This window comes from Suricata suricatta, chromosome 6, assembly GCF_006229205.1.
Source record: "Suricata suricatta isolate VVHF042 chromosome 6, meerkat_22Aug2017_6uvM2_HiC, whole genome shotgun sequence".
NCBI lineage: Eukaryota > Metazoa > Chordata > Mammalia > Carnivora > Herpestidae > Suricata > Suricata suricatta.
In genome coordinates this window covers 81,288,901-81,305,198 of record NC_043705.1, presented here as the reverse complement: position 1 = coordinate 81,305,198, position 16,298 = coordinate 81,288,901, and the positions used below count along the sequence as shown (strand labels likewise).

The following is a 16,298-nucleotide window of genomic DNA, read 5'->3' as shown; positions in this document are numbered from 1 at the left end:
GTCCAAAAGGCCAATCATCCAAGGTGGATACAGTGGCAGTATTCATTCTTTTATGTTCAGCTCTGGTGAACAAATGGAGAGCTTCTTTCTTCAGCAAAGAATATCACAGTATCCTTCTGACCCATGTCACTATCAGTAGCAATTTCCTTAAATGGGTAGTTTCCTAGGTCAGTGCTCTATCATCAGTTCCCCATTTGCTTCTATTTTATTTCTGTCAGTTCAAGCCTCCAAATTGGTTGTAAAATAAAGACACAATGGAAGCCCCCTTATCATTGTGACTAAGGCTGGCAACAGATCTGTTAACTGAAAGAGATAAAGTTGACTTGAAAGTCAAAGTTAAAGTAGGACATTTTAAAGTTATATGATTTAATAACTCATAGTCAGGCATGTTTTACATATATTCATATGTATACAATTTCCTAATCTACTGATATAAAAGCAAAGCTGCTTTGCTTATGGGATCACTAATTCCCATGTGGTATCTTCTGCATAACCATCATGTGATCATGTATGGTTTCCAGCTTAGGTTTTTGTAAAGTAAACCAAGAACTTCAACACTTTAAAAAAATATTAGGCAATAGGAGTACAGATTGCTTCTCCAGTTTTATGATTTCTTCCCAAATATTTTACAGGCATCTCACCAATCAGTGACTTACCTTTGCTGAAATTTTCCAAAGCATTCAAATTCACTTGTAAAACAATCTTTCTGTACAATTCATCAGTTTAATAAAAATTAATCAAATCATGCAAGAAAAGTAGCAAGAACAACTGATCTGGGAATCAAAATAATTGACTCATGATAATCATACACCTTAACTGAATTATAGAGGGAGAGAATTGTGCTTGTTTCCCTAGCTAACAGCCTATTAATGATAAGGTGGGGTACTATAGGCACCAAAAAGGAATGGAGACAATCAGGTGATCTAGGTGGCTAATTAAATGGAGACTGGTTAACAGAAATCTTAGGTAGGGAGAATGAAAAGAAAACAATAGCTACCTATCTCCTTGACAGCCTCAAAAACAGCACTGTCCCTGTACTAAAATATTAGTCCTCTTGTCTAGTTGGTAAAGTACCAGAATTTCAAAGCTGTGGGGGTAGACATTGTAAAAAGGAAAACCTGCTTCTAGAGACCTGCAATGTTGCTTTTATTTCTAACTGTTTATCATTGGTCAGTGAATAATTGCATTTTTCAGTCCAGCCGATCAACTTTATAGTTTGTGGATATCTCAAATTGTGGGCAATAGGTTGACTGTCAAGCCAAGGTTTGGTGTTTCTCTGATTGTTCATCATCTTCTTTGTTCATGAGTTTTAATAGGAAATTGAGAGAGTCAGTCTCAGGGTCTCTAATCAGCCACCACATAAAATGAAAGTGTCAACTTTTTTGTTTTTTAATATAATAGGTGTTATTCATCTAAGTCAATGTAAGGTTGAAACAGTATTACAGGAACTAATAACTCATCATGTATTGTATCATAAAAAAATAGAAATGTTAAGAGTAGGAAGACTATCATGAGAAAAGGTAGAGCCTTTTCTCTTATTCCCTCCCCCAAAGACCTTTATATTTCCTTGGGGAAAAAAAGCCAGGCAAAATACAAGCTGGCAGATGATTGATTTGGAATGGCAAACACCAAATAAGATATCTGATGTTGCTATCCAGACATGATCGCTCTAAAACTAGTTCTAACATAAAATTAACTAATATATCTGTTGAAGCTATCTCCAATTCCCTGACAAACTTTTGGTTACTTCAAGTAACGTACTATATTCTACTTAAGTCTTTCTAGTAGAACATCCTTTCTTAAAATATCCCAGATTACACACAGGCTGAAATCTGTTTCTGGATAATAGGAGAACCATCGATCTGTATCTTGAAGAAGTCAAATTAATAAAATATATAACTCAGATGCAGCACAGATGAAAATACACAAACAACTTTCACAAACAATTAATACTTAAACTGAAAAGCATCTCAGAGAAGAGTTTAGGAACTCATCCTTCAAATCCATTAGTGAGTATTAATTCTTAAAGACTAGGCTATTAATACCCAGAAAGACCTACACTAGATTAGAACAGCTCAGTTTTTTATTTTTGAGATTCTCCACTGCTATCAGTTAATAATTCCCCTGTTAAAAGAAAATTCTAAAGTAGCTTTAAAAGAAAAGGACATTTCAGCTACTCTCATACTAATAGAACCAGCAAAAGGTCCAGAGTGTCAAATCCTAGTCAAATCATGTATTCTACTATTATCTTGAATTCCCTTGGGATAACATTAAAATGAAACCCGCCATTTTCAAGAATGGAAACCCTCAATCTTCCTGACTTTGTACATTTTTTTGCCAACTAAGGTAAAAGTATTTCTGTACTAGTTTTCCAGTGCATGACAAGATTTGAGCTCACACTATTACAATCCACGAGCAACAAGCACAGTTCTTACACTGGTTATCACTGTTAATCTCCCCCAAGAGAAACCATCAGGCACAAGGCAAGCTCCATCTTGGCGTTCACGGCTCTCTAAGCAGACTCCACGTGTTCATATTAGAAACACTCTGGTTCAAGTCATGGAATCTTAGTTCAGTTCTTGGGCTACAAATGCTTCTATCAGGTCTGTATTATAATATATAACACTGACAGAATCTGAGTGGTTAGAATTCTATCTCCCCAGAAATTCCAAATCTAAACAATAATAATAAGGCTGTAAGTTTGGTTACTTCACTTAAAGTTTAAACAACTGGAAGTAACATTTATACTTTTCTTACAGCGTGACTTGGTATAAAAATACAATGATGACACTGTAACTGATGAGAAAATGATTTAAAGTCTTGAATCTCATTATACTAATAGGTAATTATTGTGAGAAGAATTATTTGTGATAATATAAAAAACACAAAATGTGGGATAAGGTAAATACTCTGTTCAACAACACCACAAAGTCTTAAGTGTAAAAACTGATCTGATCAAGTCAACTCATTCAGGTATTTGGGAGTATCTTTTGAACACATTCAGTGCAAAGAGCCTCCAAGAATGCAATCTCAACGGAGTTAATTCTGTAAGAACACAATGTTGCTGAGATGCAACCTAAAAGTTTTCAGGTCTCGTGCTATGAAACTCTAAAATCTCAAGTGAGCAACTGTCCAAATGCTGAGCAAATTCAAAGCTCTTCCTAATTGTAGTTTATTTTTGTTTGTAATAGTAGTGTATTTGGAAGCCCTTTGGCATCCCAACTCCAAATATTAGATGAAAGAACTATTTAGGAAAAATACATACCAGGATACCACATTTTCACATATAATGTGAGCCATGTCCTATGTGCATCTGGTGTCTAACATTTCATATTCTCTTCAATCAATAATTAATTGTATTGAAACATGTCTTTATTTAATTCTTGCTATGTTGAGTATACTTCCAAAGGCATGTTGGGGGAAATAAATAAATAAAAGAAATAGTTCCTACCATCAAGGAGTTTACAATCTAGTAGAATTAACTTCAAGTAATTATACTGATGGAAATAAGGCAAAATCCATTCACAGGCATATAAGTGAGTCATTTTGGACCTGATTTAGATGAGTATTTAGGGCCTGAGTAACGGATGACACTTTGGGCATCTAGAGAGGAATAGGAATGCTGCACATATAGTTCGTACGTGCACTGGAGTGGCCAGTGGGTAAACTGTGGTACGGTCTTCAAGATGACTGCCATCATTCTCACTGCTTCCTCACATCATGTAATGGAGAAGAATTCCCTCTCCTTGAACTTCAACTGACCTTAGTTACTTACTTGCTTGACTAAGAATGTAGTGGGAAGAACCTTATAGGACTTCTGAGGCTAAGTCCTAGAAAACTTGCTGTTTTCATGCAGGTTCTCTGTGGGTTTCTCAGGGTTCTGCTGTGGGTTGATTCCTGTGACAACTACATGCAATAAATTAGAGGCAGAGAGAAACTGAAGACAAAAGAGCAGGAAGTCATTACAGTAGTTCAAGTAAAACGTTAAAAAAATGACTTGAAACCAGAAAGTAACAGGAAGGCAGGAGATGATGGATGTCAGAGATGAGTAGAGGGGAAAATCCAAGACTCTGCAGTCCATGATACTTAAAGAACAAGAAAAGGTATAAGTCAAAGTGGGTTCTGGGGTTTTGGAATCTAGACAACCAAAAAGAGAATGACGCTATTAACAAAGATTATGATCCTAAAGGACAGCACGCATGGAGAAAACCAGAGGAAATTAAATTAGAGGTGCTGGGCAGCCATCCAGGGAGAACCATTCAACAAGTAAAGGGCAATGGAGGTATCAAGTGCCTTTTCTGGAATTAAGTACTTTTTATATCTGGTTGATAGTCTGAAGCAACTCAAGGTTCAAAACATTGACTTCTTTTGTATCTCCACATGGTTGATGGTTTCTTTTAAAGTTAATCCCTTCTTTTTTTCTGGCCAAAAAAGATATAAGATCCCTTACCAATAAATGCTTGGCTAAAAATTAAAAGTAATTAATAGATTTATAATTGATTTGAATAAATTACTCTCAAACTAAAAATTTTCTACTTGAAAAATTAAATTTTCAGATTTATAGAAGTTATCTCAATATATTTTTAGTTGTATACCTGGTGGTGTTTCAAATTAACCATGTTTAAAAAAAAATTCCTTTACACAGTCAAAACACATGACTTTCTGGCCTGAGCTGTGGCAACATTTGTTTCCATCCTGCCTGAAGGGCTGAATACGAAAGACTGAAATCCCTGCCTTCCACAGTTTACCTTCCATACTGTAAGTCCTCTGAGCTCCTCATCCTCTAAATCTTGGTATTCAAGTTTCTTTTACAGTGGGTTTCCTTAGGCAGTTGTACGTGTGCAGAGAGAAAAAGAAACATCTCTGTGCAATTAAGGATTATTTAAGGCTAGAAAATTTATTACTTGTTCAGGGTGCTCTAACTTTTAACTCAGGTAACCTGTGGACTCAAGCAGGCACATCGACATACATTACATCACTGTGAGCAGATTAAGGACTACTTTTTAAATACTCACAAACTAAACTATGTTAAATCATACAGCTGTAACTAATGTTGCCAACAACATGATCAAATTCATTTACATGTGTTATTGAAACCGTAAGGGTTTCGGTCATTGGTTCCCAATCTTTTTACATAACTCCTTGAAGACACTTTTGAGACCTTTTTTGCTACTCATCCCCCTCATACAATTTTAATATACTTAAAGGTATGCCTGTTATGTACTATTATGTACTATTTTCATATCTTTAAAAAAATAGTACTTTTTTTTTTTTTACAAACTCCTCAAGAATCCCTTTAAGGTTATTTTTACCCTCCTAGGCAGGGTGCCTCCCTCACTGAGAATGCATGTTTTATTTAGATTAATAATTTGTTGCTCAAATAAGAATTATGCTGATAATCAAAATAATGTTAAGCCTTAGATGATTATGTAAGACTCATGAAGAATGAGAAAGACCCACGACCGTACTTCTGAAACTTCCAACTCAAAGACTGAGAAGTGCAGACAAGTATTTCACTTTCAGTACCTGCTAAATAAAGGTATCAAATTCTTCCATTTTAAAGGTTACCATCATTCCTCCATTCTTCAGCGGTATTACTGAGAGTGACTCACTATTTGTGGCTAACAAGTAAAATATAGATTTTAAAACTGGAAGAATAAGTAGTTCTATTCATGAGGTCCTCAAGTACAAAACAGATAAAAGTAAGAATTTGACAAGTGTTAAGGTCCCCAACTCACCTAACTACAGAAACAGTAGGAGCATTGACCTTTAATAGAAAAGAACTGTGAAGAAGTAATATTAAGATGAACAGGGTTTAAATACAAACTGTTTAAAAGGAAACATTAAAAAGTGACAATTTTACTAAAAGTCTCAAAAATTCTATTAGAACTCCTCAATATCAAACTTGTATCTCCTTTCTTTCTTCAGCGGAAGTAAGACTGAATTATCACTTACTGATGGTTAAAACAAGGACAGCAGAGGAAGAAAAGAAACCACAGGGTTTCTTACTCACTATGGCTCCATCCCACCCACGCTTCCATGCACCCGAAGGATGACTTATGGGGTGCAGAAGGGGCAAGAATTGCTTACACCCAGCATAATGCATTCTTTCGGTCAGCAGAAACAAAAGAAGTTCCCTCACCAAAACAGAAAAAGAAGGAAAAAGTTAAGAGGATTAGGCCTAAAGCCAAAGAAATCTATGGATACCACAGTTCATTAGGGGAGCGATGTTTAAGAAATAGCCATATAACTCCAAATATATCAAAAAATTACTTATTTTAAGACAGAGAAAATATTTCATAATTGCAATATCACTATTCTTTCATGACCTGGCAATTTGAAAGCTTTTAAGACTGTAACAAGACTTTCTTTAAAAATTTTTTAATGTTTATTTTTGAGAGAGAGAGAGAGAGAGAGAGAGAGAGAGAGAGAGAGAGAGAGAAAGAGAGAAAGAGAGAATCTGAAGGAGGCTCTAGGCTCTGACCTGTCAGCACAGAGCCTGATGTGGGACTTGAATTCATGAACCACGAGATCATGACCTGAGCCAAAGTCAGACACTTAATGACTGAGCCACCCAGGCAAGACCTCCCCTCCTTTTTTTAGAAAAAAATTCTAAATGTTTGTTTATTTTTGAGAGAGAGAGACAGAGAGACAGAGTGTGAGCAGGGGAGGGGGAGAGAGGGAGACACAGAATCTGAAGGGACTTTCAAGTTAAGACATAATCTTTCCCAGTTTATCTCTTCTTTTTCTGGTCAAAGAAAAAAAAGAAATGTAGGATTTCTCTGCCATTACTTTAGTGACGCTTTACTGTAACTAAAAAATACTTATCTTCTTGTTCTAAGGTATGAACCGTATATGTTTTAAGTCTATCTCTTGAAGAAATTTAGCCAACTAAGGCTTTATTCTATGCTTAACCAGAATGTCAACTTTATTATAGCAATTGTATATTTTCTGTAATACTTTTATTTCATTTATTTTTAAATAATTTTAATAAAGAATACCTAGTTAAAATCATGAATTATCCTTTACAATTATTCTTTTACCCTACAATTTTTAAATACTAAATTCCTCACAGAGTAAAACGTTATATGACCTAAGAATACACTACATATCTGGGTATTGTGGTACGGATCTATTGATATTTGGTCACTAAAAACAGATGACTTGGTTAAATAATTACTAATAAAAACACAAACATTTCTTTATAAATCAGAGGTAGCCACCAATTAGTCACTCCATTTTTAGGTCAACTGAGCACCCTTCCCAATTACCTTAACATAAATTCACAATGCTAAAATGAGACAGTCTGACCAGCATAATGACAGTTATCTAGTAAACAGTTTGCAGTAAATCCTTAATAATTAAGTTTCTTTCTTCATTTTAAAAGGAGGATCAGGGATTACTGTAAATAAGATAAGTAAACAGCGAGTTAAGAAAGAATCATAAATCCCATACCATCCCAGCTATCTGTAAAAAATTTTGTTATAATAGTTCATTCAGCAATCAATGTACCAAGCACTGTGTTAGCTATTAACACTGAACATGACCGTCCTGGAAGAAAATCCATTTCTTCAGAAAATTCTGTGCCATTAATAAACTGACTGAATAAAACACTGCCTCCAAATATATCCTGGCATGGGCAAAGAATGTTAAAAAGCAAGAACATCAAGTCAGAACAGTAGCAAAAGTTTTATGAAAAATTATGTATTTACCTTGGATCTGCACTCAGCGTTATTACAGTCTTTTGTGGTAGGGAACTTTGTGAGTTTTGTTTGAAATCCTATAAAAATAAGCAAACATTTTTTAATTTTACCTTTAAAACTTAAGTTTCAAAATCAGCTATATAATAGTATTTACAAATATCCCAAAAAGGGCACAATGGGGAAAAAAATCTTCTTTCTAGCTATACAAAGTCCATCAAAGTTCAAAATAAGTAATTCTTGTGTGTGTGCATATATATGGGTATGGATTTAGATTTCAGGGCAGCATATGTTACAGACACCAGAGTCTAATTAGGAACCAAATAAACCAGAGTTCTAAAGGTAATTTTGCAGAAAGTTTTACTATTTTACCCTTTGTATCATAGGTTTCATATCCTGAAGCAATGTATGTCCATTTACTGGATTTTTTACTTTAATATGAAAATTTGTAACCATAATTTAATTATGAACACCAGCATATGAAAATATTGACGTTATTATCTCTGATTCCAGATGTGTAGGTTCCAATTACAGGCAAAATTTCAAAGCCTATTGTTCACAATAGACTCTAATGATTAAAAAATTACAATTTTAAAATATCTGAGCTGCCAAGAGGAAGTTTCAAGAGGTTTGCAATCAACCATTTTTTTCAACTGTTCTTCTTTGCTGCAGAAGAGCAGATTCTTCCTTTCAGAGTATGTTCTGTTTTATTGGCTCATCTGATCCTAACAATACAAGCCATGTCTGGAATCATTTCTTCTTACAGCGCTCATAGGTATTAAGCAACTTTTTTCAGGGCCATGAGATCAGGTTCAGAGGTTGAGGGTAAAAGCTAGACTTTTTAATTCCTCAACCACTCCTCTATGTTACACACATCTGAGCACTGCCCACAGAGCTCCATGGCCTGATCCTAAAACCAGAAGACAATTTAGGATCATTCAAACTGAAGTTCAGCAAGAACAAATTAAGGATTTACAGAAGTTCAAACACCAAGGGGCTTCTAATTTAAGCCAATAACTTAAATAACAAAAATAACTAATTATAATGCCCAGTGTATCTTAAATATCTTGAATGTTTTAGAAGCCTGTATGTTTCACATAGCAAAATAAGTTCATTATTTTATTTTTCATGCTTAGATTTAAGGAGAACAAAATAAACACCATAAATCAAATTACAGACACACTGATAGGAAAGAAGCACACACAGATATTTCATATAAAATGAAACAAATTCTTTCTACAAAAGTACAAGGAAATCACTATTTTTCAATGTTTCTTTTCACTGAGCTTTTCATCCCCCTTTCCAAATTAAAAACAAAAGAATCACACATTTTTATGATGAATATAAAAGATATCAACTAACCATTTCTAGGAGGTTATCAAAAGAATAAGAGTTGTATGAGTTTTTGTCCTTCAAAATAAGAAGTAGTGCAGAATATCCAATTATCTTCTTCAAATTCATTAAGGAATGAAAGAGTCTGTGAACCAAAAATGTTATCGGTCTGAGAAGTAATTCAAACATCTGTATACAATATTTTCAGTTTCTTTAATAACGGCCAAACCACCATTACTTTCATCCGGTCTTCACAAAGTGAAACCTATAATGAACTGAGACTTTTTTGCTCACAATTAAGTACTTAGAAAAAAAAAAAAAAGAGGCGTTAATCAGAAGATATCACTAATGGGTATTCATTTAAAATAAACTTTCTGGACATACCTGAAACACATTAACTTATTAGAAATGATTCTTTTTTATTTAAACCACTGATACTTTCTATGAATATCATGGCAAACAACAAGAATACCCTGCATGATCACTCTAAGAGCTATAAGCCATTCTTACCAAACAAGTGATTTGATACTTTAGAAAATTCTTTATCAAGTGTTGAAATAGCAAGAGAAGACATGGTATGAACTCTTGCTCACAAGAAAATTCAATCACTATACACAGTATACACAGTTCAAAAAATTCAAAATTCCTGATGAATTCAAATAAATATTTTACCATGTTTCATTTCATGTTCTTGTTAAAAAAAAAAAGTTTTCACACATTTGGCTAATGAAATTGTCTTTGTCTCTGTTAACTTTTCTTAATCATTAAGAATGCTAACTGTATTCAAATTGTATTTTTATTGTCAGAGGAACCAAAGAGAATGTATACCAATCAGCTGACTCAAAATCAATTCCAGAATATAATCTTGGTATATTACCAGTTATTGTTGAAACACTACACATAGTAAAGAAATTTGTATGAAGTTTTTCTCAAGTTTGGTCTTATTTGTTTAAAGAATAGGTATCCCTAAGTAAACTCACTGAAATCTGTAGAGAAACATGGTGACTCATGCTTTAATCAACCATGGACTCTATTATGTTTTAGAGTGATTACATCGTTTTCCCCAATATAGCAAGCAATTTTGGATCTATACATTAAGAACATTTTTGCTGGCATGCAACAACATCAAAAAAGAATCATAAGAGAATTAGAAATAACTTCTTTGTGTACAGCATTGAGATTACCTTCAAAGATGTAGTGATCATAATCATAAGTTAATTAACTAGGGAAACGTATTATATAGACACGGTGTTAAAGTCTTGTGGATGTGAATTCAGGCCATCAACCAGCTAAGTTTCTCAGTCTATTCAAATATTTTCCTAGATGCTAACAAGTGTTCTTACCAGACTAAGAGACAATATGAATGACTACAACTCAGTTCTAGAAACAAGCCCCTGGATCTAAGTTTATTTTTATTATCTACATGACTATCTTTATTAGGCTGTCTGAACCTGAAGAATAAAAGTCATGTTCTCCATCAGCTAAAACCTTATATATATTACAGTGCACTGAAGAGTCCTAACTAAACAGAGAATGCCACAAATCAATGTTTGTAACCAGAAGGCACACAGTTTTCTAATGAGATAAGCACTAAGTACTGATACAGTATTCCCCAATGCTTTCTCAGGATGTATAAAGCTGTTTTGTTTAAAGCAAAACAAGACTAAACACAGTAAATACATTTGGGAAACACTGGGTAAACCAAAATTTTAATGTTTCAACATTTCAGCATTGTTGGATTTTTCAGAGACTCTAATTTCCTAACATGCTCTTATCCTATTAGTATGGAATAACTCAGGAAACATCACTTAGAAATCAGTTTTCTACTTTGTTATCATTACTGCTGTTCAAAGCAGGTATTATCATGTTTGTTTCAATGAACAGTTTGATCTTTATGCTTGGACCCTAATACTAACCCTTTGTTCATTTTTTCTCCTACCTACCTTAATTACAAGGTAAGAACTGACAGAATTTTAAATCTTTAACTGATCTCATTACCATTTCTTCTCTTCCACATAACCCCATTATCCACTTTTATGCTGAACACTGATCACCCACATTGCCCCAGTTTCACTCCTTTTTTCATGCCATGATTAGGAATTAACCTTCAAATAGCCATGATGTATTCTTGCTCTCCACGTTATAATTATATAAACATTCAACCTACTCTTGAGAGAGTAGTACTCTATGAATCACCCTTAGATGGCAGAAGAGAAAGCTAGAAGGGTCTGGGTCCCTGTTGGCACTGTGGAGCTGCCAGACCTGAACTGAGGACCCTCAAACTTCTTTCACATGGCATAAGAATAAGTAGGACAGAATTTATTCAATTACAAGTTGCTATTACTAGCAGCCAAATGCAATCGTTAACTCATACACTTGTTCACAGGGACACTTCTGCCAACATCTGAATAAACAGTCAACAGTCCAAGAACAAGAGAATGCCCAATGCTAGCTGCTGCTTTGTTTGTAATTCTCTAACTTATGTTTTCCAATTTCCTACTTAAAATGTCTACGCTAATGACTTGATAATTGTGTATGAGTTTTCAATGAAGTGTGAAGTGCTCGCAAAGCAAATTTATAATGTCAAGTACAATTTGAAAATTGTTTTTTTTCTCTAAGATGCAATTTTGCACTGGGATGTTTTTATATGCTAAAAGCATAACCAAACATATGGAAGACCTAATGACAGGCCTTCTGGAAAGGTTAAGAGACAAAAAATGTTCATGAGCAAAAACTCAATGACCTGTTCCCAACTCTCTTTCAAAATGGCAGCCAGAGAGAGCAGGTAGACAATGCAGAAGAATGACTTCTTTATTTCCTCTCACAAACTCTATTTTGAATCTAAGCACCTTCACTTTTAAACTCTCAATAAACGAAGAAAGTTTAGGAACAGGTGAAAAGGAAAAAAATGGAGGATCTGACTTTACTTTTTAAAAAATTTTTTTATTGTTATATACACTGTTTTTGTAACTTGTTTTGTTTGGCTTTTGCCTTGTTTTACAATATATCTCAGCGATTTTTGAATCTATCTATTAAGAGTATCCCTATCCTTTCTTTGTGTTAGTATTTCATTATGTAAATAACTTTTCTTTTTATTTATCTTCTTAATGGATATGCAGGTGGAATCTATATTTAAAACTAATACTTGTTTCCAAAAAACAAGGGCTAATTTCATTGTACTCTCAGTAAATTAGTAAAATATTTTCCAATGAAATTTTTTAAAGATATTTTATTTTAAAAAATATTTACTTATAGTAATAAATATATTTGTTTTACAGGGAAACCAGCATCAGTAAACCTCTGAATGCCTCATAGGATGGGGTTGTGAGGGAAGGAAAGCAGCACGAATGACCCATGATGTGGGGGAACAGTGAGTGGAGAGGGTGGTGCTGACCCTAAAAAGCAAGTTAGTCCATCTGACTCCATAACTGAACAGTTATCCTGGATCGATGCCAAGGCCATTTGCTTTGCCTGCAAATGGTTTTTAAGTTTCTGAGGATCTGACCTTTCAAAAATGCCTTCTGTGGGAGAAAAACCAGTTATCACCATCCAGGGAGTGTTCTCCACTTTAAGCCCAGCTCAACCTCAGCAGAGGCCAAATACATTTGCCACAAGAAAACTGAGAAGATTTTTAAGAAATATATTCTTAAGGACTCAAGTAAACTGAAGAAACCTCAAGATTTTATTCCCCAAAGAGTCAAAATATTGTAACTAAAATCTTAATTAACACTTATTATGATTAGTAATATCAGTTGTGGATCAACTTTTAATGTTGACTTTATGTGCTGTATACACTTTTCACATACGGGAGCATTTATTTCAAAAAGAGTCACTTTTAAAATCTATATTACAAGAAAATCAGAGCATATTTTAACAATTTAAAAATATTATCAAAGCACACCATTATTGATAGGAAAAAAATCTGGAAGAAAAAATAATCTAAACCATAATTTAAAAAGCTAAAACTCCTTCCCCAACATAGGAATCTCTTCTACACTGACCCTAATGAATGGTAATCCAAACTTGGGCATGATGATGGAAATCTATCATAAAAGGTAAGCCTTTCCCTTATTGGGAAGCACTGTTTTACAAAGTCCCCTGCTGTTCTGAGCTAAAACTGTATCACTGTTTCCAATTCTGCACTGTGAAAATACCTGAGCTTCTACTCCCTCACTTATCTTCACAAGCTTTAGGAGAGTTGAAGACGGCTTTAAATCAATACCCAAGCCATCCCCTCTCATCCCAGGTCCTTGGATCATTCAGGTATGTCAAAGTTGCAAGGTTCTTCTACTTCCTGGCTATTTTCTAGGCTGATTTTTTTGGTCAGTGTTCCTCTAAAAAAACAATGAGGTATCTGAGAACAACCGGATATGAAACAGGAAATTAAGCTGCTATACAATGTAATATGGCTCTTTATCTCCCTGGATTATAGCTATGACTCATTTCATACCAAATCCTTGGTCAGGAAGGTAGCCCCAATTACCATACTATACGTAAGAAAACACAGTTTTATAATAATGTTTTCATATCCATCTGAAGAAATTGCACTGCAATAAATAGTTAGAAGGGCTAGTACAATGTCAACAGATTTCTTGAAAAATGCTTTCAAAACTGATGTTTCTCTATAGCAATACTTACAATGCATATCATTATTAATATGGTCTGAGGTACATTAACAACTTCATCAAAGATATAAGCCTGTGACCCAAACTTTTTCAAGATTTTGTTTTATAATCACTTTTCAATAATTATATTACCTGGTACCATAATCCACAACCACCCAATCTTTGGCAGTTCCTGTGATCGCATCATGATGCTGAAACAGTCCCAAATTTCTTCTGGCTTCTGTCAGTGCCATGTAATGGGATGATGAAAGAAATTTACTTATCTTGTATTTCTGAGCTTGTTTCAGGGCGAAATAGTAAAGAATTTCAGCAGACCTAGTAGCATAAAACAGTCATTAATTCTTATTTCAAAACAAATATTGACTTTTTAAAACATGTGGTACTGATACATTTTCAAAAGTGGTTTTTCAAAAACCCACAATTTCAGTAAAATGTATTAAAAAAAGATACTGATAATAAACATTTCTATGAAACCATCAAGGTATCCATCTAATAAATCTAAACTATCGATTATCAGAGAACATCATGTCTAAATTGATATAAAGGGCCCGTGTTCTAGACGTTCTTGGAAAGAAACCAGTACCCATCAGCGGCATGATACGTTTAACTACGTATGACACAGTGAAAAAATATCTCAACATGGCAGTAAGAAGTGGTTAAGTTTCTGTCCTTTCTTATCTCCAAGATCAGCAAAGACACAAACCGTGAAATTCATCACCAGTTCACTCTCACAAAGGTACATTCAAGGAGAGATGGTGTGGGGATACACGGTCACATGGGTGGGAGAGTAGCAGCAAAGGAGAGGCAGAAAAATGATGGCTTGACAGCTCAGTGACAATAGCTAGTCCAAGTGTTGAATGATAACATTCAGCAACTATAGAGAATTTAACAATATAAACCGAAAGATGATAAAACACATGCTGTCTTTTCTCATTTTAAAGAATAAAGCACTTGAGCTTAAAAACAATTTGTGAGCAAGAATACAGGATTTATCATTTTCACTTTTTTTTTTCCATCTGAGGATATGGCTCAAGATAGGCTTCAAAAGAAGTTCTTTCAAAGGAGATATGGCTTGATGAAGTAAAAAATGTAATAAGATTCTTTATGCCAAACATAATTATTAAGGATGATGAAGAGAAAATCAGGGCAATATAAAAATATATCAAGGTATAAGGAAAAAGAAATGTGAAGTACTTAAAAAAAGAATTTCTTTATATTTTGAAATAAAGGATACTAAATAATCTCCACTTTAAAATTTTAACCCTTCTAAAATTCATGGCACAAGAAACAGTGAATTTGAATGAAAGAAACTATATATATGTTCATATATATCCATAGCACATACTCCTGGTTTTGAAAGGAATACATACATATAAGGACATCCCAAAATGTAAAAATGGGATTTAAAAATTACTTTCTTTATACTGTTCTATTTTATCCATATTTTTTAACAAATAAGTATAAGGTGAAGTATCTATTATCAGACAATAAACTTATTTTCAGATAAGTTAATTACATTTTGAAATTCACAATTATACGGTTTTTTGTTTTATTTTAGAGCAGAATTTTCAAAATATATTACCAGTCCTAAGTACTTCATTTTAAATATGCTATATAATGATTGCCACTTCAGATAGCTGTGAAATTAGGTGATTAACTAGTTGTTACTTAACCTTCTAATTTCTGTATAAGTCTAATTACATGAAATAGAAGTTGGGGGTTCTGATTTTTTACTTTGCTTATCTATTTGGAGTGTCACTGTAATTACTGTATCGTAAATGATGGAAAATAATTGCATATGTTAAAAAAATAGTGTTATATTCTAAAAAAAATAAAATAAATAAAGTTACAAAAAAATAAATATGCTCAATAAATTAAGTTGAATCCACATTTCAAATTTCTTTGTCACTAAAAAATAGTTCACAACTGCAAAAAATGTAGTGGGTCAAAAGAAATCTCTACATTACTTAGTACTTTCTCTGTTTTTATCAGGTTTAGAATAACATAATAGGTAATTAATATTCTATTGGATAGGAATGCATAAATTCCTCTAATATAGAACTACTATTTTATTACAAATACAATAATATGTATTCATTTTGCATATCTGTGAATATCCCAGGAAACAGTCAAAGATCAGGCTTTTGAAATAATGATTATGGAACTTACGGTAACAGTAAAAATAATAAAAACACAGTTATACCAAAGTACAACTCTTGAAAAAATTCATGATTTTTATAACAAGGTCTTCCAAAATGTACTGTTTCTAACAGTACACAGAAGAAAGTAGGTATGACATTACTTTTTAATACTGAGATTCATCATGAAAATTAATCATCATGAATTCATGATCTGAACAAAGTTGAAAGTGAACGTAACAGGAAAATGAATTAACCTCCAGGCTACACACACACACACACACACACACACACACACACACACACACACACACGGAGACGCAGGAGTCCCTGGGCTGGTTAATCTTTACCAAGAAACAAGACTCAGTTCCTTAGTACTACATTCCTCACTATGAAAGCTTCTAGCCATGTGGTTGTCTACACTTAATTTAATTAAAATTAAATGAAATTAAGAGTTCATTTCCTTCACCACACTGGTCACATTTCAAGTGCTCAACAGTTAC

At 33.7% G+C, this 16,298-nt stretch overlaps 1 protein-coding gene and 1 long non-coding RNA gene across 5 annotated transcripts in view; one reads left to right on the top strand and one right to left on the bottom strand.

The window, feature by feature from the left end:
* The window catches only part of LOC115294714, a 28,435-nt gene extending 15,719 nt beyond the window's left edge, over window positions 1–12,716 (top strand). The window contains exons 2-3 of the long non-coding RNA XR_003910083.1: window positions 4,646–4,758; window positions 12,311–12,716. This is a non-coding gene — a long non-coding RNA (uncharacterized LOC115294714). The remainder of the gene's footprint in view (window positions 1–4,645; window positions 4,759–12,310) is intronic.
* The window catches only part of MAN2A1 (mannosidase alpha class 2A member 1), a 160,286-nt gene that overhangs the window by 67,524 nt on the left and 76,464 nt on the right, over window positions 1–16,298 (bottom strand). For all 4 annotated transcript variants that reach the window (XM_029942682.1, XM_029942683.1, XM_029942684.1 and 1 more), the window contains 3 exons: window positions 13,790–13,972; window positions 9,063–9,177; window positions 7,713–7,780 (listed from right to left, as the gene is read on the bottom strand). In XM_029942682.1, the coding sequence (XP_029798542.1) occupies window positions 7,713–7,780; window positions 9,063–9,177; window positions 13,790–13,972 (366 nt within the window). The remainder of the gene's footprint in view (window positions 1–7,712; window positions 7,781–9,062; window positions 9,178–13,789; window positions 13,973–16,298) is intronic.